The sequence below is a fragment of the Pristiophorus japonicus genome, chromosome 10, assembly GCF_044704955.1.
Source record: "Pristiophorus japonicus isolate sPriJap1 chromosome 10, sPriJap1.hap1, whole genome shotgun sequence".
Taxonomy (NCBI): domain Eukaryota; kingdom Metazoa; phylum Chordata; class Chondrichthyes; family Pristiophoridae; genus Pristiophorus; species Pristiophorus japonicus.
In genome coordinates this window covers 198,408,178-198,430,865 of record NC_091986.1, presented here as the reverse complement: position 1 = coordinate 198,430,865, position 22,688 = coordinate 198,408,178, and the positions used below count along the sequence as shown (strand labels likewise).

The 22,688-nt window shown below is 44.8% G+C and overlaps 1 protein-coding gene across 10 annotated transcripts in view; it reads left to right on the top strand.

The window, feature by feature from the left end:
* herc2 (HECT and RLD domain containing E3 ubiquitin protein ligase 2) overlaps positions 1-22,688 on the top strand; it is a 286,911-nt gene that overhangs the window by 191,242 nt on the left and 72,981 nt on the right. For all 10 annotated transcript variants that reach the window (XM_070892466.1, XM_070892467.1, XM_070892465.1 and 7 more), the window contains 13 exons: positions 4,807-4,982; positions 7,447-7,558; positions 7,954-8,035; positions 13,399-13,542; positions 13,621-13,711; positions 15,184-15,361; positions 15,859-15,940; positions 16,041-16,212; positions 16,363-16,507; positions 16,965-17,190; positions 18,267-18,438; positions 20,474-20,660; positions 22,386-22,529. In XM_070892466.1, coding sequence (XP_070748567.1) covers positions 4,807-4,982; positions 7,447-7,558; positions 7,954-8,035; positions 13,399-13,542; positions 13,621-13,711; positions 15,184-15,361; positions 15,859-15,940; positions 16,041-16,212; positions 16,363-16,507; positions 16,965-17,190; positions 18,267-18,438; positions 20,474-20,660; positions 22,386-22,529 — 1,911 coding nt within the window. The remainder of the gene's footprint in view (positions 1-4,806; positions 4,983-7,446; positions 7,559-7,953; positions 8,036-13,398; positions 13,543-13,620; positions 13,712-15,183; positions 15,362-15,858; positions 15,941-16,040; positions 16,213-16,362; positions 16,508-16,964; positions 17,191-18,266; positions 18,439-20,473; positions 20,661-22,385; positions 22,530-22,688) is intronic.

Sequence of the window (22,688 nt, the reverse complement as noted above, 5' to 3'; positions counted from 1 at the left end):
AGGCTCTTTAAAAGGAAGAGTGTATTTTGTGCTTCATTTGTGTTCTCCACTAATTCCTAAGATAAGTCCAGGTAATCAGTAGAAAGAATCACAAAATCAGCTTGAGTTGATGTGAAACTGTTTCATCTGGACTTTCAGTCCTGAACAGTGTCATTTTCCCACATTGGCGAAACAATTGCTATTGGATCAATGTGTGTGTGCGCATGCGCTTGCAATTAAAAGCTTTATAATCTCTCATATCATATTCACGGCCACTCCCTCAATCTTGCTGTCTTCCGTGGCCTCTCTATTTCCTTGATCACAGACAAGGCAAACTCCGACTTTGTGTCCCTTGCCATCCACACCCCCCCATCCCCTTAAAATGCCACTTCCTTCTGCATCCGCAACTGGAAAAAATCTCCCAAAAAATAATACAAAGCTAATGATGATGGTAGATCAAAAGCCGAACCGGATGAGCTACAGGAGGATTTGAATATGCTTGGGAATTGGGCAAACAGGTGGCAGAAACTTCACATGGGGACAAAGCATCTAAGGGGTTATTACTTTAAGGAAAATAAAAAATAATGCGCATGAAAAATGAAAGATCTGGGTGTCCTGATTAATAATAAATTGAAGCTATTGCAACAATGCTCAGTGCCAGTGAGTAAAGCAAATCGAATGTTGATGTATTCCAAAGACAATATTGAGCCGAAATAGTGAATGGAATTCCCTGCCTAAATCCCACAGCAACTCCATCTTTAAGACCTTCCATAAAACACCTCTTTGACCAAGCCTTTGGTCACTACTCCTATCATCATCATCATCATCATCATAAGCAGTCCCTCGGAGTCGAGGATGACTTGCTTCCACACTAAAAATGAGTTCTTAGGTGACTGAAGAGTCCAATGCGGGACCTACAGTCTCTGTCACAGGTAGGACAAACGGTGGTTGAAGGTACGGGTGGATGGGGTGCCTGGGTTGCCGCGTGTTCCTTCCGCTATCGATGCTTTGTTGTCCGCTTGCACTCGGCGAAGAGACTCAGTGTCCAGCGCCTTCCCGGATGCTTTTCCTCCCAGACTTTGGGTGGTCTTGGGCCAAGGATTGCCAGGTGACGGTGGGGATGTTATATTTTTTCAAGAAGGCTTTGAGGGCATCCTTGAAGCGTTTCCTCTGCCCACCTGGAGCTCGCTTGCCGTGTCGGAGCTCCGGGTAAAGAGCTTGTTTTGCGAATCTTGTGTCAGGCATGCGGACGATGTAGCCCGTCCAGCGGAGCTAATCGAGCGTTGTCAATGCTTCGATGCTTTAGATATTGGCCTGAACGAGGACATTTGACGTTGGTGTGCCTATCCTGCTAATGGATTTGCAGGATCTTGCAGAACTGCGTTGGTGGTACTTCAGTGTTTTGAGGTACCTACTGTATATAGTCCATGTCTCTGAGCCACATAGGAGGGATGAGCTTGGTGCTGGTTTTGAGGTCCTGGTTTTCCATCACTCTTCCTCAGGCGACCGAAGGCTGCACTGGCACACTGAAGGCGGTGTTTGACCTCGTCGTCGATGTGTGTCCTAGTTGATAATAGGCTCCCGAGGTATGGAAAATGGTCCACGTTGCCCAAGGCCTCGTTGTGGATTTTGATAACCGGGGGGCAGTGCTGTGTGGCAGGTTGGTAGAGGACCTTTGTCTTACGGATGTTTAGTGTAAGGCCCATGCTCTCGTACGCCTCGGTGAAGGTGTTGACGATGGCTTGGGGTTCGGCCTCCGCATGTGTGCAGACGCAGCCATCGTCTGCGTACTATAGTTCGATGACGGAGGATGGGATGATCTTGGATATGGCCTGGAGGCGGCAGAGGTTGAACAGATTCCCGTTTGTCCTGTTATTTAGCTACACTCTAACGGGGAACTTGCTGAGGGTGAGATGGAGCATTGCAGCAGGAAGAACGAGAAGAACGTTGGTGCGAGGACACAACCTTGCTTGACCCCGGTTCGAATATGGAATGTGTCTGTGATGGATCCGTTGGTCAGGATCACGGCTTGCATGTCATCGTGGAACAGGCGGAGGATGGTGACAAACTTTTGAGGGCAGCCGAATCTGAGGAGGATGCTCCATAATCCCTCACAGTTGACAGTGTCGAAGGCTTTTGTGAGGTCAAAGAAGGCCATGTACATTGCGTCCTACGAAACCCAGGGATAGAGGCCCTGGGGGAAGGAGGACAGTAGGAGTATACATGTGTGTATGAACTAGGCCCATACAGAGATCCTGGTCTCCAGTTGTGTTGGATCCCCTTGCCACTGGACCAAGACTTTGCTCTGTCAAGCTCGTGTGGTAGCTGATGTGCAACGGTCACCCCACGTTAAAAGAATTCATGCACAGACATCTTCCACACTTTAAGATGAAGTTTGGGACCTGGAACGTCAGGACCCTCATGGACAACCCTAACAGCAACAGACCGGAACGCCACACCGCTATCGTTGCCTGGGAACTCGGGCACTTCGACATTGACATCACCGGCCTAAGCGAGACCCGGCGGGCAGGGAAAGGCCAGCTCAAAGAACAAGTGGTGGCTACACCACCTTCTGGAAAGGCAAACCAGAAGCAGAACTTCATGGAGTTGGCTTTGCCGTAAAAAAACGAACTAGTGGGCTGTCTCAGAGACTCCCCCTGCGGGATAAACGACTCTTCGGCTCAATCTAGCCCGGAACTAGTGCGCTATGGTCTTCAGCGCATACGTCCCAATGATGGAAGCTATAGACGAGATCAAAGTGGAATTCTACTCCAGCCTTGAACAATCCCGGTCCCGAGTCCCAACGAGCGACAAGCTGATCCTCCTTGGCGACTTCAACACCAGGGTCGGAAAGAACACTGACCTCTGGGGAGGTGTGATCGGCAGAGATTGGGTAGGGAAAACCAACTCCAATGGCACCCTCCACCTGACGAAATGCTTGGAAGCACGGCCTCGTCATAACCAATACCCTGTTCCGTCAGAAGGACAAATATAAAGCTTCATGGCAACACCCTCGCTCCAAGCACTGGCATCTGCTAGACTATGTCATCGTCTGAGCGAGGGACCACAAAGACGTGTGCATCACCCGCGCCATGACAGGAGCTGATGACTGCTGGATGGACCACCACCTAATTCGCTCTGTCATCACCATCAACATTGCCCCAAAATAGCGACGGCAACAGAAACAATGCCGCAGGAAAATCAACGCCAGTGCACTCAAAGATCCTGCTAAGAAGGACCTATTCAGTCAGCGCCTCGCTACCAACCTGACGACTCCCAGTGACGCAGAGTGCCCACAGTACCTGGTCAACCCTCAAGTCTTCCATAATCAGCACTTGCGAAGAGACGCTCGGTCACTCGACCAGGAACCACCAAGGCTGATTCGATGAGAATGACCAGGAGATCCAGGAGCTAATAAGCCGCAAGGGCAAGGCATTCTTGGACTGGAAGCAGCAACACAACTCGAGGGCAAGAAAGCAGCTCTATAGACGTCTGAAGGCCGAGGTCCAACAGAAAGCCCGCGACCTAAAGAACAGATGGTGGGTGGAGAAAGCTCAAGAAATCCAGCAGTTAGCCGACAACCACGACATGCAAGGATTCTTCAACGCAGTCAAGACGACCTATGGCCCAAGCACCCAAGGCCTTACCCCACTACTGCCCAAGAACGGAGAGGTGCTCACCAAGGATAGAGAGGCAGTCAGTGCCCGCTGGAAAGAGCGCTTCGAGGATCTCCTCAACCGAGACTCTGTCTTTGATGTGAGTGTCCTCGATTCCATCCCACAGCTTGCCACCCGCCATCATCTTAGCACAACCCCAGCCCGACACAAGGTTGAAATGGAGATCTGACAACTGAAGAACCACAGGTCATCAGGAGCAGATGAAATCCCCGCCGAAGCACTAAAACATGGCGGAGAAGCACTACTGGTGCGGATCTATGACCTCGTCTCTCTTATTTGGAAGGAGGGGATCATGCCAGGAGATCTCAGAGATGCTGTAATCGTGACCATCTTCAAGAAAAGTAACAAGTCTAACTGCAGTAACTACAGAGGAATCTCCCTGCTATCGACCACCGGGAAAGTCATCGCAAGAATCCTCCTGAATCGCCATCTTCCTGTGGCTGAAGAACTCTTCCCAGAGACGCAATGCGGATTCTGCCCACTAAGGGACACAATGGACATGATCTTCACCGCGCGGCAGATGCAAGAGAAATCCAGGGAACAGCACCAATCCTTGTACATGGCTGCCTTTGACCTCACAAAAGCCTTCGACACTAATAACCTCAGTCGGCGGGTGACTCATCGATTATGCCTCTAAGAACCGCTTTAGGATAGTTTTACTTCAATGTTAAAGGTGTTATAGGAATGCAATTTGTTTGTGTCTTTTTTGAGAATGATAAAACCATGTGCAGTATCTACCTTACACTCATTCCATGATCACCAAACATTTTCACAAAGCCTCTGTGAAACAAAGCATTACAGCAATGGGTATTTACAAGAAATGCTAAAATAATGACATAGGCCCAGCCTTCAACATATCTCTATCTCTGATGGTGGGCATCTTTCATTAGGTCTGTTGCACTGATTATTGTCTTACCATTAAGGATAAAAGGATATGCATTTAATTAGTGTTTTGTCTACTTTATGGATACTGTACTTTGTCGTTTTTTTAAAAATTGTGGTTCTATTTTGTTGTTCCTGTCTAAAGTAACAGAGGTGACCATTGCTAGTCAACACACCAGAACTTAGTGTTCAGACAGCAATGTTTTTGTACTTTATGAAACTGTGGGCCACATTTAATTTTTTTAACCAAGTCTCACTTGCTCAGCAGCACCGGTACATTGAGATTGCTATCAAACAGTGCAGAAGTTCTGGGATTGATTGCAAAATTCATGGCTTGAGCATTGTAGGACGTATCCGAGCAGAGGATGAGGATCTTGCAGCAAATTTCCCTTTTCTTGCTTCGGATAATGAGGAGGAGGATGATGATAAAAGCAATACTGGAAGGTACTAACACTGTGTTTACTGATAACTGGAGTAACTGTTGCAGGAGGGTTGGAATTTTCTGTTTAAGAGAAACTATCATCCATCTTTCCTTCTGAAATTTGTTTCATGGCACTTTGATTTCCCCTTTTTTGGGTATCCAACCTCGAAGACCCTCCAGTGCTGCAATGAAACTAGCAGCTTAGTACTGGTAGAAAGACCATGGGTAACCCTCCTTTCCTATGTGGAAGCACTTGCCCTCTACTCTCCACTGCCCCACAGTATCTTGGATCCGATTGGGGAAATTAATACATAGGCCACAGATGCAGACCTGGGTCCTACCACTCCAAAACCATATGCTTCTGCAACAATGACTAATCCATTTTATGTGATATACTTTAGGAAAGTGATGTGGCACTGTATAAATGCAATATTTTTCCCTTCTTACCCCGCTCACTACATTCTAGAATTTTTTTTGCTGTACCAGATAGATTAGAAATATCTACTTATCTATAATATATTAATCTTGTCAGCATGCACTTCCTGTCAACGTTTCCGTTAAAAATTCTTGTAATGACATTTATAATGGGTTGTCTTAATGCAAACTTGTCTTGCTGGAATTACAACCTCCTGTTAATGGAGGTGCTGAAGTGCCACAACTGGAGGGTGGGCATAATCACAGTGTAACAATTTTACACAGGCAGTTTCCATTATAAATGTGTACTTATGGATTTGTGATGGAAATATAAAAATGACGATGTATGACTTTAAAATGGTGACTGAATGACATCTGCAAGTCCCAGTTCAATTATCTCTTGCCCTCTAACCCTGCTTCACCATCATACGACACTTGGCGTTGGCTCCCTGCATGCAATGTCCCAGGAGATTGACAAGTAATATATTAAGTCTTGTGTACGGCTGCACTTTCTGTAAGCATCGCAATTACTTTCTGTCACACTTTAGCCATCACACTTTATCATGTCCTCAAACTTGCTGTGAGCAAAGCCACAGGTGGTCTTTCAGTAATATTAAATTTGTTAGGTGAGGCTTGCAGGTCATTGAGAACTCTTATGTAAACCCATCCTTCCATTATAAAAGTGTACACTTTCTTGCAATTATCTTTAACGCCCATAGATGGCGCTGTGTTGCCACATCTTCCTTGTCCTGTAATGTCCACTGTTTTAGTGAGTGTCCTGCAGGGTACTTGTACAGTGTATATTGAACAGTTTTTGAATTTTCATCCTGCAGTTACAGGCCTCCCACAACATGTGGTGCTAGTTGCTCAGGTTTGGTTTTATCAGTTTATACTAATCATTTAATGTTTTTTACAAAATCAGAAATTAAATATTAATTTTTTAATATATTTTTGGTATCAGTTAATGTCTCATACAAAAGATGGCACCTTTGACGATGCAACACTCCCTCAGTACTGCACTGTGGTGCAAACCTGGATTTATATGCTCAAGTCTCTGGAGAGTGAATTGTACCACAACCTTCTGACTCGAACCAAGCTGACATTACAACTACAAGTTGTACCTCCCTGGCTCGGCACCCTTGGGACCTGCCGGTGCAGGACCAGAGAATTTTCCGAACCACGGGAGGTCAACTGCTGATAACGCTGCTGACGACGACCCGGACATGTTCTAGCCTACTGCGCGGCATTTAGTCGTCCAGAACCACTTCGTTTTAAAAAAAAAAATCCTCAGACCCAGCTTCGGCACTTCAGTCAGCCACCTGCCCTTCCCTTCCCTTTCCTTGCCCGGTCCACTTACCTCAATGAACACCAACACCTCAAAAAACCATACACATACACACAAAAAAAACTAGAGATCAGAGATAAAGTGGAGGATAAAGTCAAGGAGAGATGCCGACCCTTAACCACGATCCTACTCCCGGCGCCAGTCCGTGTGTAAGCCGCGAGCAGAGCCTGACTGGTGGAAGCGGCAGCCTCCTCGCACCGAGACACATACGCCGCCCCCCCCCCCTCCCCAAGACCGCGGCGGCCCGCGCAGTGTGCGATGGATCCTGAGATGGAGAATCAGAGCCTGCCTCCGAAAGAGAGAGAGACAGTGAGCTGCACCATTGTGCAACATGTGCGCGCTCTGTGTCTGTGGCTCCCGCTCACAGCCTGTGGGTGTGGTCCCCAGCACCAGCAGAACCTTAAACTGACTGACAGCCGCTCCAGTCAATCGATGCACACACACTGCAGCAGCAGCCTAGCCCACATGCTGCAACACCGCTTAAAGGGGCAGTCCATACAGGGACTGATGTCAGACCAGGGATGTTTACTGACTAAATAGTCCCGGACTGGAGAGGTACAACCTGTAGTACATTATATTTGCAGTAGAATTAATTAGAATTGAGAACATCTTTGTCTTAGGATAATTTGTGAAGTTTTATTAGATGCGTATTAAAATCCTGAAGGAAAACCAAAAATGATATTTCTGTATGATGTAACTTCAGAAATGATATTTTCTTTCTTCCCAAGCCTTGTAAGGAAGAAGGCATCTGGCTTGGAGTCTGCAGCCACTATTAGAACAAAAGTATTTGTCTGGGGTCTAAATGACAAAGACCAACTGGGAGGACTGAAAGGTTCAAAGGTAGAGTTACTGTTTCTAAGGTATTTTTGTTGTCTTAACATTTGCTTTTCTAGATATGGCTTGAATCATATAATTATCTCTGCACATATCTGCTTTACATGTGCACCTCTATTGCATAGTATAACGATCTCTGTAATAAAGCTTCTAGTCCTTGGTTCCTGAGTTAATTATTTTCTCATGTTGCAGATTATGTAATTCTTACGAAGGAGAGCGTTTAATCCTTTGAATTGTAACTAATTGACAAAAGTGTGTCTGAGCTGTCTGCACTTTTGTGTGAATAATTAGTTCTGGGATTTAAAAAGCAGTCTTAAAAATTGTATTGCAGTTTACCTTTTGGCCCACGACGACTGCATATTTCGCAAAACTGACAATAGCTCTTCCACTTTCACTTTTAGATAAAGGTCCCCTCGTTTTCTGAGACATTGTCAGCTTTAAATGTTGTCCAGGTGGCTGGTGGTTCCAAAAGCCTTTTTGCAGGTAATGTGACACTTTGAATAATGACTTGTACTAAATAATATGATAGCATTTCTCGTTAAATCAGCTTTTGTGTTCATGAAAGTATGAATGTAAATCTTGGAAAAGAGACTATTTTTCTTATTTCAGGCACTCAGTTCCAACATTGAGTACTCAAAACATCAGGTACTATATGGCCACTTGTAGATTAAATCCGCCTCTATTCTGACCCAAACAAATGCGGTTTACTCCAAATCTCTACTACAACAGTGTGTTTTTTTGAGCCTCCAACATGAACCATCCTGGTGTATCTGAGTGAGATTGCTGATTATTGGCAAACGAGAGCCACTTTTGTACTGCAGCCTTGTTCCCATTAGAGACTAGGTTGAGATTTCACAAACTCATTTTGCTTGGGAGTCAAACAAGAGGCATTCCTTTCCTGAACTGGATTATAGTGCCAGTCATAGAAGGTAAAGGACAATGTGCTGAATCCATTTAAGAGGAGCACTACCCAGCTCTTTTAAGACTACAGCTAATTTAACAATGGATTTCCTTGGTCTGTACTTAATTAGATTTGATGAAATAAAGGGGCCAAGTTTCGGCCTGAGTTGCTCCTGTTTTTTTGGAGCAACTGGTTTAGAATGGAGTATCTTAGAAATTGCAATTCTCGGCATTTAGTTTGCTCCAGCTCTAGTCAGTTAGAACAGTTTCAGTTTGGAACAGATTTTTTTTTTCAAAAGAGGGCGTGTCCGGCCACTTACGCCCATTTTGAAAGTTTAGGCAGTGAAAACTTACTCCAAACTAACTTAGAATGGAGTAAGTGTAGATTTTTGTACGCTCAGAAAAACCTCGTCTACACTTAGAAAATCAAGCGTAGGTTACAAATCAGGTGTAGGGAATGGGGGGGGGGTTTAAAGGGAAATTTACAAACATTAAACACTTCAGTTTTACAAAGAGTCATCATCAATAATAAATGATAAATACATCAATAAATCAACCAATAAATCAATCAAAAAAAATTAATAAATTAAAAAAAAAAAAAATCAATAAATAAAACATTTTCTACTTACTGACTGCAGCACCAGGAGTCCTCCAACAGCGTGCTGGGACTGCCCCCCCCTCCACGCCAGTGTGTCTCTGTTAGTGTCTCTATCTCTCTGTCTGTCTGTGTGTGTCTCTCTCACTCTCTGTCTGTCAGTGTCTGTGTTTCTGACAGCGAGGGGTGGAGGGGAGGGGAGGGGGAGGATAGGGTGGGGGGGAGGGTGAGAAGGGAGGGAGGGGAGGGGGGTGATGAGAAGGGAGGGAGGGGAGGGGGTGGTAAGAAGGGAGGGAGGGGAAGGGGGTGGTGAGAGGGAGGGAGGGGAGGGGGGTGGTGAGAAGGGAGGGAGGGGAGGGGGCTAAAGGGGGGGTGAGAAGGGAGGGGGGGAGGGAAGAGAGAGAGAGAAAGAAAGGAGAGGGAGGCTGAACAGGCCGGGCCCGACCGGGCCCAAGACAAGACTTCGAGCTTAGACTTACCGGATTGACAGGTAGGTGGCGTTGGGTCCGGGATCCGGGGGGGGGTCGGGAGCGCGGGTCGGGGGGAGCGTGGGTCGAGGGGATGGGAGGGGGGACGGTCGGTCGGAGATCGGTGGGGGGGGGGTCGGAGATCGGTCGGGGGGGGGGAGGGCGGGGGTCTGAGATCGGGCGGAGATCGGTTGGGAGCGGAGGTCGGTTGGCGGGGGGGGGGGGAGGTCGGGAGGGGGGGTGGGGGCGGTCGGGAACGGAGGTCGGGAGGGAGGGGGGGGAAGCGGAGGTCGGGTGGGGGGTGGGAGCGGGAGTCAAGTCGGGTCCTGTCCGAGGAAGCACCAGCTGGGCGTGGGAGGCAGCCTTATCGACGCAGCCCCAGTGAGGCCATTCGGCCAGGGTTAGGGGCTGCATGCTTCGGGCCCCTCCCACACAGTTTAGGGCGCCTGGAGCTACTGCACATGCGTGCCCACTGTCGCGTGCCTGTGCAGAGGTTCCAGCACTGTTTTCAGCGCAGGGACCTGGCTCCACCCCCCACAGCTCGTGCTGCGTTGTGCCCAGCTCCAGAGGGCCTGCAGGGAGCCGGAGAATAGGTAAGTTTTTTTTTAGGCGCACTTTGTGGCGCGAAAAACGGGCGTCCAGGTCGGGGCTGCGCCGTTCTAGGCACGGCCCGAAATATGAGCCCAAAGTGTCATTGGCCTTTCGATAGTTTGTATATTTGTCATTTACTTAAAATCTCTTTACTTACAAACTTAGCGTGAATACTGTAGGCTAGTAATTTTATTTTGAATTTCAGATATTTAAGAATTTCACTGGCTCTAGTATTTTATTAATGGATTCTCGATTAACATAGTTTGTGCTGGCATTCCTATTGATGAGTTATAATTAACAGAAGTATTCATCTGGATAATTTTTTGGAGAAGAATATCTTCGAGCAGATTTCAGAAAGCAGCATCTATTGTGAACATTTAGCTAATGACGTGGCAACACAGTCCAACAAGCTTTGTCAATTCAATTGCATGACCTGTGAGTCCAATCAGTAAAATCATCAATGACCTTTGTGGATGAATTGGCTAATACATTTTTCCCTTCTTGAAATGCAGCAATTTTGAGAGGCATTAAGTTAGCTTCAGTATATTGGGCTCAAAATTGGCCAGGAGCTGCTCCGTTTTTTTTTTGGAGCAACTTGATTTTTCTGGAGTATCTTAAAAATCCCTATTTTGCACATTCAATTTGTGCCAGTGTAAGTGAGTTAGTTAGGATTTTTTTTAGTTTAGTTTTTTTTTCAAAAGGGGGCGTTACCATCCACCTATGCCCATTTAGGCCACTTTGGACAGCTAATAGTTACTCCAAACTAACTTCGGCCAGCGTATGTGGCCACTTGTGGCCGCACAGAAAACCCTTGTGGAGAGTTAAGAAATCAGCGCAGGTTGGTACATCGGAGGCCAGCAGAACTTATTGGCCTGAAATTCCGCTAGAGGTCTTCCTGTGGGCAAACTAAAGAAAAAAGGTAAAAAAAACGCGCACTTACTTGTTGCTGTTGCACCCGCTCAAACTTCCGAGCCTGAGGCCTTCACTCCTACGCATCGGAGCACATGCACGTCAGGACGTACGGAGGGCTGGCGCTGTAGTCACATGGCACTGGCAGCCAATCAAGGGACAGTATTTTCTCTTATGGAGTTCCCTTTATTATGAATGAGAACCCCCCCAAACACACACACAATCAATAAAAAAATAGAAAAAAACACGACATATTTAAGAATCATTTAAATTAAAGTTCTTTAAAAATAAAGTCAGGAAAATATTATTTTTTATAAGATGCCTTAAAATAAACTTACACCGTAGTGGGGAGGGTTTTTAAACAATAAAGTATGTTTTCATATGTGTTTATTTAATTTAATTTTAATGTTTTTATTTATTTTTAAACACTTGCGCCTGTAAAAGTAGGCTATATGCCAGCTTTTTCAGGCGCAAGATTTTAAAAGACATTTGCAGGGCAAGATATTCGTAAATATCGGAAATCTTGCCCTGCAAGTGTCCTCGCTCCCGATATGCGCGAGATCTGTCGAACCAGAAAATTGACTGATTTGGAAAGCTGGTTTTCAGCGCATGCGCATTGCGCGCTGAAACCCGGCTTTTCCGATGCCTTCCCGAGTCTGTAGGAATTTCATACAGACCTGGGACATAGGAATTTCAGGGCAATGACTTGACTAAAGAATGTGAATAGGATCAAACAGCTATACAGGACATCATATGACAAACTTCGCAAAGTTAATTTACTATACAACAGAAGCATTCATGGGAAGCTTAAACTACAAAAATAAAAGAAGTAAAGAGACAAAACATATATTTACATAATTTTTTCAAAATATACAAATAAAAAATAGAATTACCTCCTGCTCGTAATTCTTGTGTTCTCCCAGCCGCCTAAGGTCACCCACCATCAGCCCGCCCCTTACAAACAGCCTACCTACCGGGGTCGGGGATCAGGCCCTCCAGGATCAGAACAGCACCTGGGGTCAGAGATCGGACACGTCTGGGGATCAGATCTTCCCTAGAGGTCGGGGATCAGAATCCCCTACCCCCATGGGGTCAGTGATCGAACCCCCCCCCCCCGCCGCTCATCCCTGCTGCCCTGGCTTGGGCCCCACACCAACCTGCTTGTGGTGGCCTTCTAGCCCGGGAAGGCAGCGGGCCGGCCTGTGTGGGAGACCACTCGGCCTGGGATAGGGGCGGGACGCATCGGGTCCCACGCTGCAGCACGCACACAGAGGCTGGGGGCAGGAGCTAGTGCGCATGCGTGCATACTCCAACGCCGGCACTGTTTCTGGCGCAGGGCCCTAGCTCCGCCCCCCAATCGACTGGCCACGCCGCGTCAAGCCCCGGGAGAAGCAACACAGCGGCCAGAATCGGGGGACATTTTATCGGCGCCCTTTTCAGCCCACAAAGTCGCCGCATCTCTGATGAGTGCGCCGAATAAAGGGGTGGGCCAATTTTGATCCCTATGTCACTGAGGCTCCCATCTTTGTTTTCACTGCTGTTTTGCTGTAAATGTGCTTTCAATGTACAATCTGAATGCATTAGGAGTATTGAACTTACATGCTTTTGTTATGGTCTTGCTTATTTCTTAAAACCTCCCTATGTACAAAGCTTCATTCCTGTATGACCTTTGTTCCTTTTTTGACATAACTTGGAGGCGTTCTATTTTTGTGTGTGTTTAAACTTTATCTGGCTTCCTTTCAAAAAAAAGAAAGGCATGCTTTAAGAGAATGGCCTTGATGTACAGTGGTTGGGGACGTCTAATATAACTCCTGTATGGTGCTAATCTTTATTATCTTCTCACTTTTCACCAACCTTGATGGTGAACATAAGCTGGCTATTTGGCTGTAGGGAGGGGAAAAAAATATCACAACCAAACTCGATCCTGTCTTTAACATTACTTTGATGGATGCACACTTTCCAGCAAGTGTCACTGGATTCTTTTGAGTGACGGGAACACTTGCTGATTTCCTGTCCACTCCCTAGCTCTAGCATTGCAGGCAATTTTGATGTTTCTATCACTGTCTCCGTTATTTCAGCTAACTTGCCATGTACCACGGTTTAAACATGGGACTTCCTGTTCTATATTGGTCAGTATCACAATGGACAATGTTTTACTCAGGAGCGCAAAACTTTTGTAAAGGGACAGCTTTCCTGCATTCCTCTGCAAACGCCATAATTTCTGAATGATGGCGGAATTTGAAATTTACATGACGTATTCTGCCATTGGAAATGGAGTCACATTATCAAATTATGCATTTGGAAAAATGTCCGAAATCTTAATTTTTTGCTTTGTCAGAAGGACTTTTATGCATGCTACTCACCTTTTGAGTTTTGCCTTGCAGTTACTGCTGAGGGTAAGGTCTATGCCTGTGGAGAAGCTACAAATGGGAGACTTGGACTTGGAATATCCAGTGGGACAATACCCATCCCTCGACAGATCTCCGCTCTTAGCAATTACCTTGTGAAGAAAGTAGCTGTACATTCAGGTATGTAATTCACGTTTCTTTTTAGAACGTGCTGTAATTTACCGATAAAATATATTTATAGGTCACTTTGCATTGCAGGTGGTCGTCACGCAATGGCTTTAACTGTTGATGGAAAGGTATTTTCCTGGGGTGAAGGAGACGATGGAAAGCTTGGACACTTCAGCAGAATGTAAAAATATTACTTATTTTTTTCTTACTTTTTATTCTGCTAAATTAAAACCCATGTAGTTAGAACTAGAGCTTTAAGTGTTAACTTTTTTTTTAGGATGCCAAGTAGCCTTTCTGCATTAACGTAAGAAACATTAACAAGATTTCTTTAAGTTTTTCTTGTATTACATTTCCTCCCCCACGCTCCTATCTTGCATTCCCTGGTTAAGTAGATTTCCATGCACCCTGTTCCCATGCCTTTGTGAATGCTGTCTTTCTGTCCATTTCTCCACTGGCCGGTCGTTGCTCCAGTGTTTTCTTTGAGTTGTAAGTGTGTTTTTGTTAAATTTCTCTCCTCTTCCTGTGGGAAATCACTTGACCTCCACTCCACTATGCACTTTCCCTTGACAGCTGAACACGGGAGCTAGTTTTAGGGACTTGAGTTTTTTTTTAAATTGAAAACTGCAGTATGTTGCTGAGATTGTTGTAATTCTAAGAGTGCATTTGCGCTGCAAAGCACTTTTGCTTCATACTAACGCTGCATTTATAGGTCCTGAACTTGCGGCCCCTGTGGGCGTGTACGAGGTGCACATGCGCCCATAGGGGCCCCACAAGTTCTGGGTTTAGGCATGCACTGCGCAGGCAGATCGCACGCATGCAGTAGTGAAGGGTCTCCGCGGGTGGAGAACTGCCCGTGAAGTTCTTATAACTGATAAAAGCAGGCATAAGGCCAGCTTTTATCAGCTTAAGACTTTTAAAGGACAGAAAAATAAATTTTTTTCAATAATTTAAACATTTAAAAACCTGTTAAATGAGGCAAGTTTAATTTTAGACCCTTCAAAATATGTACATTTATTTTTCAAAAAATTACATTTTTGTTTTAAATAATTAATTTCCATTTTGATGTCTTTTGTACATATGGAACTCACCACAAGTATGAATGGGAATACCCTTACTTTGATTGGTTGGGCCGGGCCACGTGATCCCAGGGATGCGTGTGAAATGCCTGCGCCCCTGGGATACGTGGGCCTCGACGTAGGCCTTCATGTAGAGGCCCAGGATCGCAAGTCTCCGAACCACCTGGTCCACCAGGTAAATTCGTATAATTTTTCAGGTCGGAGGCATCTGCCCTCGGAAAGCCTCCGACCGCAATTTCTGGGCCATAGTGTAAATGGAGGCTGAATCTAGAGTCATGGTTCGATCTGACCATCAGAGTGAGTCAGTTTGGGTCTTGGCACAAAATTTACACTCCAGGTTTGGTGTGAGCGTGAAGCTGAAACCACTTGGCACCACTGCTAAACTTGTAGTGTGAACGCTCCATCAGATTCTGCTGTGCAACACTCAGTATTAGAAATATATAGGGAATCAGTTTTGTGATTTAAAAAAAACAGAAACTGTGCATATGTTGCGATATAGCTACATTTAGTATGTTTGGGGGTTTCACAGGACTTGCATTAATAAGAATGTTCACTTTTTAAAAAAAAACATTTTCAGGAATTGTGATAAACCAAGATTGATTGAGGCGTTAAAGACCAAGCGTATTCGAGATATTGCCTGTGGGAGTTCTCACAGTGCCGCCATAACCTCTAGTGGTGAGCTGTACTCGTGGGGCCTTGGCGAGTACGGCAGACTTGGACACGGAGACAACACAACACAGCTGAGACCAAAATTGGTATTTATACTCATTTGTGAATTATGTAGCTAATCATTCTTTCCATTTTGCAACTTTTTCATACTTTATTTAAGAAAGTTAGAAGTTCTGGTTACTGGTGCTTTTCTGGTTTTAAAAAAAAAAAAAAAATTTTTTTTGAAAACTTCGCTTGCACCAATAAACTTATATAGATAATATGATAAACATTTATCGCGCACCTTCAAGAAAAAAAAACTAATTTCTGCCCGGGAAACCAGGGCGATTGGGGCCACAGGCTCGTCACAATTTGAGTTTGCAGAAAACTTGTTCTAGAACAGAGTTCAAATGAGGGGTCAATGCCTGACTCGTCTGTTCTCTCCACATATGCTGGCTCACCTACTCAGTATTTTTGGTATTTTCTATTTCTGTAATAGAGCACATTGCATTCATTCATTCAAAGTAGTAGCAATAGTCTCTATATAGTGGTCTTAGTACTGCTCTTAGATTGAAGTTAAAAATGTACACTTTGCACTTTCTAGGTGAAAGTTCTTCTAGGGCATAGAGTCATCCAGGTAGCATGTGGAAGTCGAGATGCACAAACACTGGCGCTAACTGATGAAGGTAAGGAAGAAATTGCTATTAAGTTATAATCTTTTTTTATCTGCAAAATCCTTCATTGCCTGCAGTCCACACAATGTATTTTGTTTTTTAAATTCTGCAGGGCTGGTATTTTCGTGGGGAGACGGTGACTTTGGAAAGCTGGGACGTGGAGGAAGTGAAGGTTGCAATGTTCCACAAAACATTGAAAGACTCAATGGCCAAGGGGTTTGCCAGATTGAGTGTGGTGCCCAGTTCTCATTGGCACTTACAAAGTCTGGTGTGGTATGGACCTGGTAGGTTTAAGTTTAAAAAGAATATTGTGGTGTAAATATTTGAGATATTAAGTAGGCACAATATTTTCTTCGTTCTTTGGGATGGGGGTGTATTGTTATACTGTAAATGCAAATAAATTTGTTTCATTGTTTAACTTTTCTTGTACACAGGGGCAAAGGTGACTACTTCAGACTAGGCCATGGCACTGATGTTCATGTTCGGAAGCCACAAGTAGTGGAAGGTCTGCGTGGGAAAAAGATTATTCACGTGGCTGTAGGTGCACTGCACTGTCTTGCTGTCTCTGATACAGGCCAAGTAAGTGACTATTTGTTTAACAAGTGGGTATTTACTACGAACATACTTCAGACTTGCGCAAGACAAGGAATAAAGTCTACATTTCTTTTTTAAAAGCAAAAATCTTGCAGAAATTATCCAATCTCTTCAGTTTAGACAATCATAAATTTCAAGTTGACCTATTCATTTTCTTGTAATTTTTATTTGCCATTTTTCATAGTTTCAACTTTTATTCAACTATTTTATGGCCTAACTTCATCTGCTGTTTCAGCATTTTTATTTATTCTAATGCTTTCATAATCTGTTCTGCTAATGTTCGAGTTGATGTGTTGATGATTGAAAACCCTTTCTAGTTATCCATCATTTGATGGGTGCCTTTCTGTTGCACCATAATGTACACTTTATAACAGGTCAAACGTTGCGATCCAAATTCCTAGCTTTACATACAACTTTTCCCCCCCTATTATTACATTTTTAGGTTTATGCATGGGGTGATAACGACCATGGCCAGCAAGGAAATGGAACCACAACTGTAAATAGGAAACCTACCCTTGTACAGGGTCTAGAGGGGCAGAAAATCACCCGGGTTGCTTGTGGTTCTTCGCACAGTGTAGCATGGACAACATTGGATGTGGCAACACCTTCTGTGCATGAGCCAGTCCTATTCCAAACTGCTCGGGACCCTTTGGGCGCTTCATACTTGGGTAACCTCATTAATTGTGGCTTGATAACCATTTAACTAGTATATTTGCCAAGGATTTCTGAATGGCAATACTTACGTAAAATATAGCCCGAGAAGTGGTATATCAGAGTTCAATGTATTTGCTATGAGTAAATATTGTATATAGAGTGCAAGTGTATTTGTGAGCTTATACTTCTAATCTGGAATGAATTACTTTAGGATTACTATTACTATATGTGTATGTGGATTTGTGTATTGATTTTTGAATAGCTGCAAGCAAATGTTATACTTACTTTAAAGAAAGTTCTCAATTCTCATACAAAAGCAAAATACTATGGATGCTGGAAATCTGAAATAAAAACAGAAAATGCTGGAAACACTCAACAGGTCAGGCAGCATCTGTGCAGAGACAAACCGAGTTAACGTTTCAGGTTGATGACCTTTCGTCAGGACATGGGTGGAACTAACCACTCATTATCACCCTCTTGGGTGCCGGGCCGCTGGCCAGGCTGAAACATTGGTGGCCCAGTGGGCACCACGAAAGCGGATGCAGAGTTCACAGCGGTCCTCCCCTTTAAAAGAAGAGGAGGGACGTTATGACGCGTCAGCGCGATGTGGCGTGCTGACATTATCAGCGCTGTGTTGAGCGTTGTGCTCCGCTTCCGCCTCGCTAAAGGTCCGGCGGAGGCCATTCCCGCCTCCGATACCATCCCGCAACTTTTTCTCTTTCTAAGTGCCCAATTCAGTAAGATTTAGCAGCCCATCTCGCTGGGCACTAAATCTTCACTTAATTCAAATTGTTCGCCCCAAACGGGGCGCAGGGCAGTTTAGACATTGAATAGTCACCCTTAACCTCTTGCTGTCCCATCCCATGCATGTGATATAAATTTAGGGTATTTTGCGATTAGTCAATTTCTTAAATTCACTTTCATGTTTTATTTAGCAATTATTTTCTTTAAAAAGAACATACCTGATTAAGTGCCTGTGATCTTGAACTGTTTAAATCGCCCCTTTTTATTCATCTATAGTAATAATTTTAGTTTTAGAGAACCTGGTGGCATACTGTCATTTGTAATTCCATTCACTTACTTTATGTAGGCGTTCAGTCAGATATGGACTCCACCACCATCAGCAACAAAATTAGTGGCTCAAGCAATTCAAAACCCAATCGTCCCTCTCTGGCGAAGATTCTACTGTCTTTGGATGGGAACCATGCCAAGCAGCAGGCATTGTCCCATGTGCTGACTGCTCTGCAGATCATGTATTCTAGGTAAGAGCTCACAAATCAATGCTACTGCTAAAGTAAGTGATTCTCGGTCCTTAAATAAGTTACTAGAGATTCCTGGTTATGCAGCTAAGTCAGGTGGCAAACTTCCTACCTTTTTTAAAATAGTATGTTTCAAACTTTTTTAATATGTTAGTGAGCCCCACAATCTGGCAACCCTTCTGTGCTAATTTCTGATGGGCATGTCATTGGCCCAAAGGAAAATACAGCTTGTTGCACAAAATGTTTCATAGAAACATAGAAAATAGGTGCAGGAGTAGGCCATTCAGCCCTTCGAACCTGCACCACCATTCAATATGATATGGCTGATCAGGCAACTTCAGTACCCCATTCCTGCTTTCTCTCCATACCCTTTGATCCCTTTAGCCATAAGGGCCACATCTAACTCCCTTTTGAATATATCTAACGAACTGGCCTCAACATCTTTCTGTGGTAGAGAATTCCACAGGTTCACAATTCATGTTGGTATGTAGCAGTAGTAATAGTGAATGCTATTCAATGATTTCAGCATCACTGGCCTGAGACAAACAGAAATCTAATGACCTCATGGGCCCCAGGGCTTCATAAATCTCAGCTATGACATCCATGTTTAAGAATGTTGATACTACCACAGTAATATTGAAGATCTTTGTTGCTGGGCTGTTATCAGTAAATCTCTGGCGTATGTACTCCTGTGCCATTTTCAGCTGAAGTATGCATGTAAATATTTCTGGTCATTTATTGGATAAGTAAATATCTCAGAGTTTGAATTCATTCCAACATCAAATGCATTGCAATCACATGTTGTCTAGCAGTCCTATTATAAAACTCTGGTTAAAACATTCTCAGAGTCCTTGGTAGGAAGCAAGTTCTCTACGTCGTAATAACTAATAAAATGATCCAATGTGAGTAACATGCAGCAAGTCGGTCAGCATCTGAAAGTGAAAGATGGGTCCGTGTGCCAGGCGTGACACTTCAATAGAATAGTCAATAAAGAGTCCAACCTGAAATATTCACCTTTTTCTTTCAGATTGCCAGTCACCAACCGCATCCTCTGTGACTGCGATCATGGTGCAGTAGCCTTTCTTTGCTCTCCTCAACCTCTGAAACATTTGTGGTCAGCCACTCTATCTGACTCCACTGCTTCCTCTGTTGTCCATCTCTGTGGGACTATCCTTTCCCAACGTAGCCTGAACATCTCTGGCTTCTCCTTCCACCCACATAATCACCTTGGGCATACATGTTTAAAGGTGCCCTCCTCCTCCCTGGTTATATGTTCATTCTGAAGCTGATGGTGCATGACCTTGATTTCCTGTTTGACATCGTGCTGAGCTATAAAATATCCAATCGCACACCAAGACTGCTTGCGTGCATTTCTGAAACATCACCCACCTCTACCCTAACCTACATCCTCGCTGCCACTGAGACCCTTATTCAGGCTTTTGTGACTTCATGCTCAATTTCTCCAGTGCTCTTCTTGCAAACCTCCCACATTTGATTCTACATGTACTCCAACTCATCCACAAGTGCTGCCCCCATCCTGTCTCCATTAAGTTCCAACCGCCCACCACTGGCTTCACCCACTTCTTCTCACTCTCCAACTTCCCCACCCCCTCCCCATGTATTAAATTTGAAGTCCTTATCCTTGTTTACAAGTACCTCAACAGCCTTGCCCCACCTTATCTCTGTAACCTCCTGAAGCCCTATGTCCTAGTGCATACCCCTTGTTCTTTCAGTTCAGGTCTCCTGTGCATCCTCTTGTCCCTCTGTTCGACCATCGGTATCTCAGCATTTATCCATCTTGTTGATCAACTTGCTTCCCTTTTGCAGCAGTTTCTCCTTTCAAATTTGCAACATTGGTGGTTTCTCTTATTTCAATAACCGTTTGTTTTTGACATATTTACCCTTTCCCACTTTTGCTAGTCTAATTGGCTGGGGTTTTCACATTCCGCACTCGCCAGACTATGATTTTCAATTCTTTAATTATAAAGGGTGGAAAATTGCGCGCACTTTTTTTATATTGATTTTTTTTTTCCTGTAGGGATGCTTTGGTAGGAGCCCTGATGCCAGCCAGTATGATTGCACCTGTGGAATGCACATCATCGTCGTCTCCTGTGCCACCAGCAGACTCATCAGCCACAAGCCCGGCTGGTGAGGGTGCTTCAGAAGTGGCGAGTGACGGGGAAGAGCGACTGAGTCCAAATCCTTGGCAGGATAGGAGAGGGGAGGTGAGAATACAACTTCAAGTCTGGGATGATTGTTCGTTGCAGGATGGAATTCTCTAAATGAACATTTAAAAACAAAAATGTATAGTAAAACGTATTTGGCAGTTTGGATGAGTTTAAAAATAAAGTAATGGAGAATTATATTTAGCATTTGGCCATAATCCTAAACATAAGAATTAGGAGCCGGAGTGGGCCATTCGGCCCTTCGAGCTTGCTCCGCCATTCAATACGATCATGGCTGATCTTCTACCTCAAATCCACTTGCCCGCCCGATCTCCATATCCCTTGATTCCCCTAGAGCTATCTCAGTCATGAATATACTCAAATGTTCAGCATCCACAACCCTTTGGGATAGAGAATTCTAAAGATTGAGAATCCTCTAAGTGAAGAAATTCCTCCTCATCTCAGTCTTAAATGGCCGAATCTTTTATCCTGAGACTATATCCTCTAGTTCTAGACTTTCCAGCCAAAGGAAACAACCTTCCTGCATCTACCCTGTCAATCTCTCTCAGAATCTTGTTCTAAATGTTATAAAGGAAGTTAACTGCACAATTACTGGTGTCTGTCAGTTAACTCCTTGTTGGCTTTTCCTTTCCTCCCGCAGCCCCCAGCCTACTTTTTGGGAGAGGGGCTGGAAAAGGTCATTTTGCCAGAACTTAAGCCACACCATTTCTAAAGTGGACATCAATTACTTCCTCAAAAGTAGTAGAGACCTGTTTACCCCCTTTATTCACAGCATAGGACATTACAAAAACCAGAACTAGTAATCCAGAGGCCTGCACTGATATTAACTGAAATTCAGCCTTACAAAGGACATCTCGGCTTGAACAATTGATCGAGACTGTCCTTCAAATTTGTCCCCTCTACTTGTCTGTCTAATGCTCTACTGCTAGATCCAGTGGGCTGCTAAGATGTAATACCTTTTAACAATTTTCTGAGACTTTCAAGAACTAGGGGGGAGAAAATGACTTCCTTTGCGCCTCTCGTTAGCGCCTCTGGGGGCGATAACTGGGCACTACTGGCTCTGCGAGAGTACCGACACCCGAGAACTTGCCATGGAGGTTTGTGGCGGCTGTGTCCCGTAACACCACGATCTCCTGTGCCCTGGCGATCGTGACGCCATCCGGTGCGCAGCGCCCCGGTACTGCCCTGGATGTGAATTTCAGTTCCACCCCCTGCAGCATCACCGGGCGTCAACACTGCTGCAGCTGCAGGAGGTGTTGTAACGTAGGCCGGCTGCTTGGGGAGTGGTATTCGAGGGGATCGCCTCTGAGGTACGTGCAAAATTTTTCTGGAGCTCTCTGAGCATTTGTCCTAACTTTTCTTCAGCCATGATTGATCAGCCCTGCCCTCTGTTAGAGTGCTTGATGCTGATTGTCGCAGATCACGGCTGCCGTCGGCGAGAAGGGAAACCGATTTAATACAGAGCCTGCAGCATTGGCCCTTCCCTCTAAGAGAGGGAAGGACCCTCCGAGCCGGCAGCATTGCACTGGACATTGTGCAGCGCTGTAACGCAACCGCTCCTCCTTGCCAGCTTTAGCACTCCGAGGGAAGCGGTAGCTCTTGATTTCACAGTCCACTTCCTTCCTAAACCGGAAGTTCGCATTAGCTTCACTTTCGTAGCGCCCGGCAAAGCTTTAGCGCTCCTGCAAAAGTTATCACCCCAAATGGGGCGCTACACAATTTCTAGCCTCCGATCTCTAAAAGATGTTTTTTTTTGTCTTGAAGGTTGCGCCTTCGGAAGAAGCTGTAACACCGTCATCTGCAGTAACGCCCTCTACCTCAGCTCCCTCTGCTCGTCCTTTCATTCCTGTAACTGATGATCCTAGGGCTGCCAGCATCATAGCAGAGACTATGACCAAAACAAAGGAGGTAATCCATACAATAGCAATGCAATTAAAATGATTTGCTAAGGAAGGTGTGCTGGAGCATGCTGGTGTGTCTTGTTGATCATACCAAGTGAATAGTAAGTGGTAATAATGGTTGAATGGTTTGGATAAGAATCAACTTTTTTAAGGAGTTTAGTGGGAA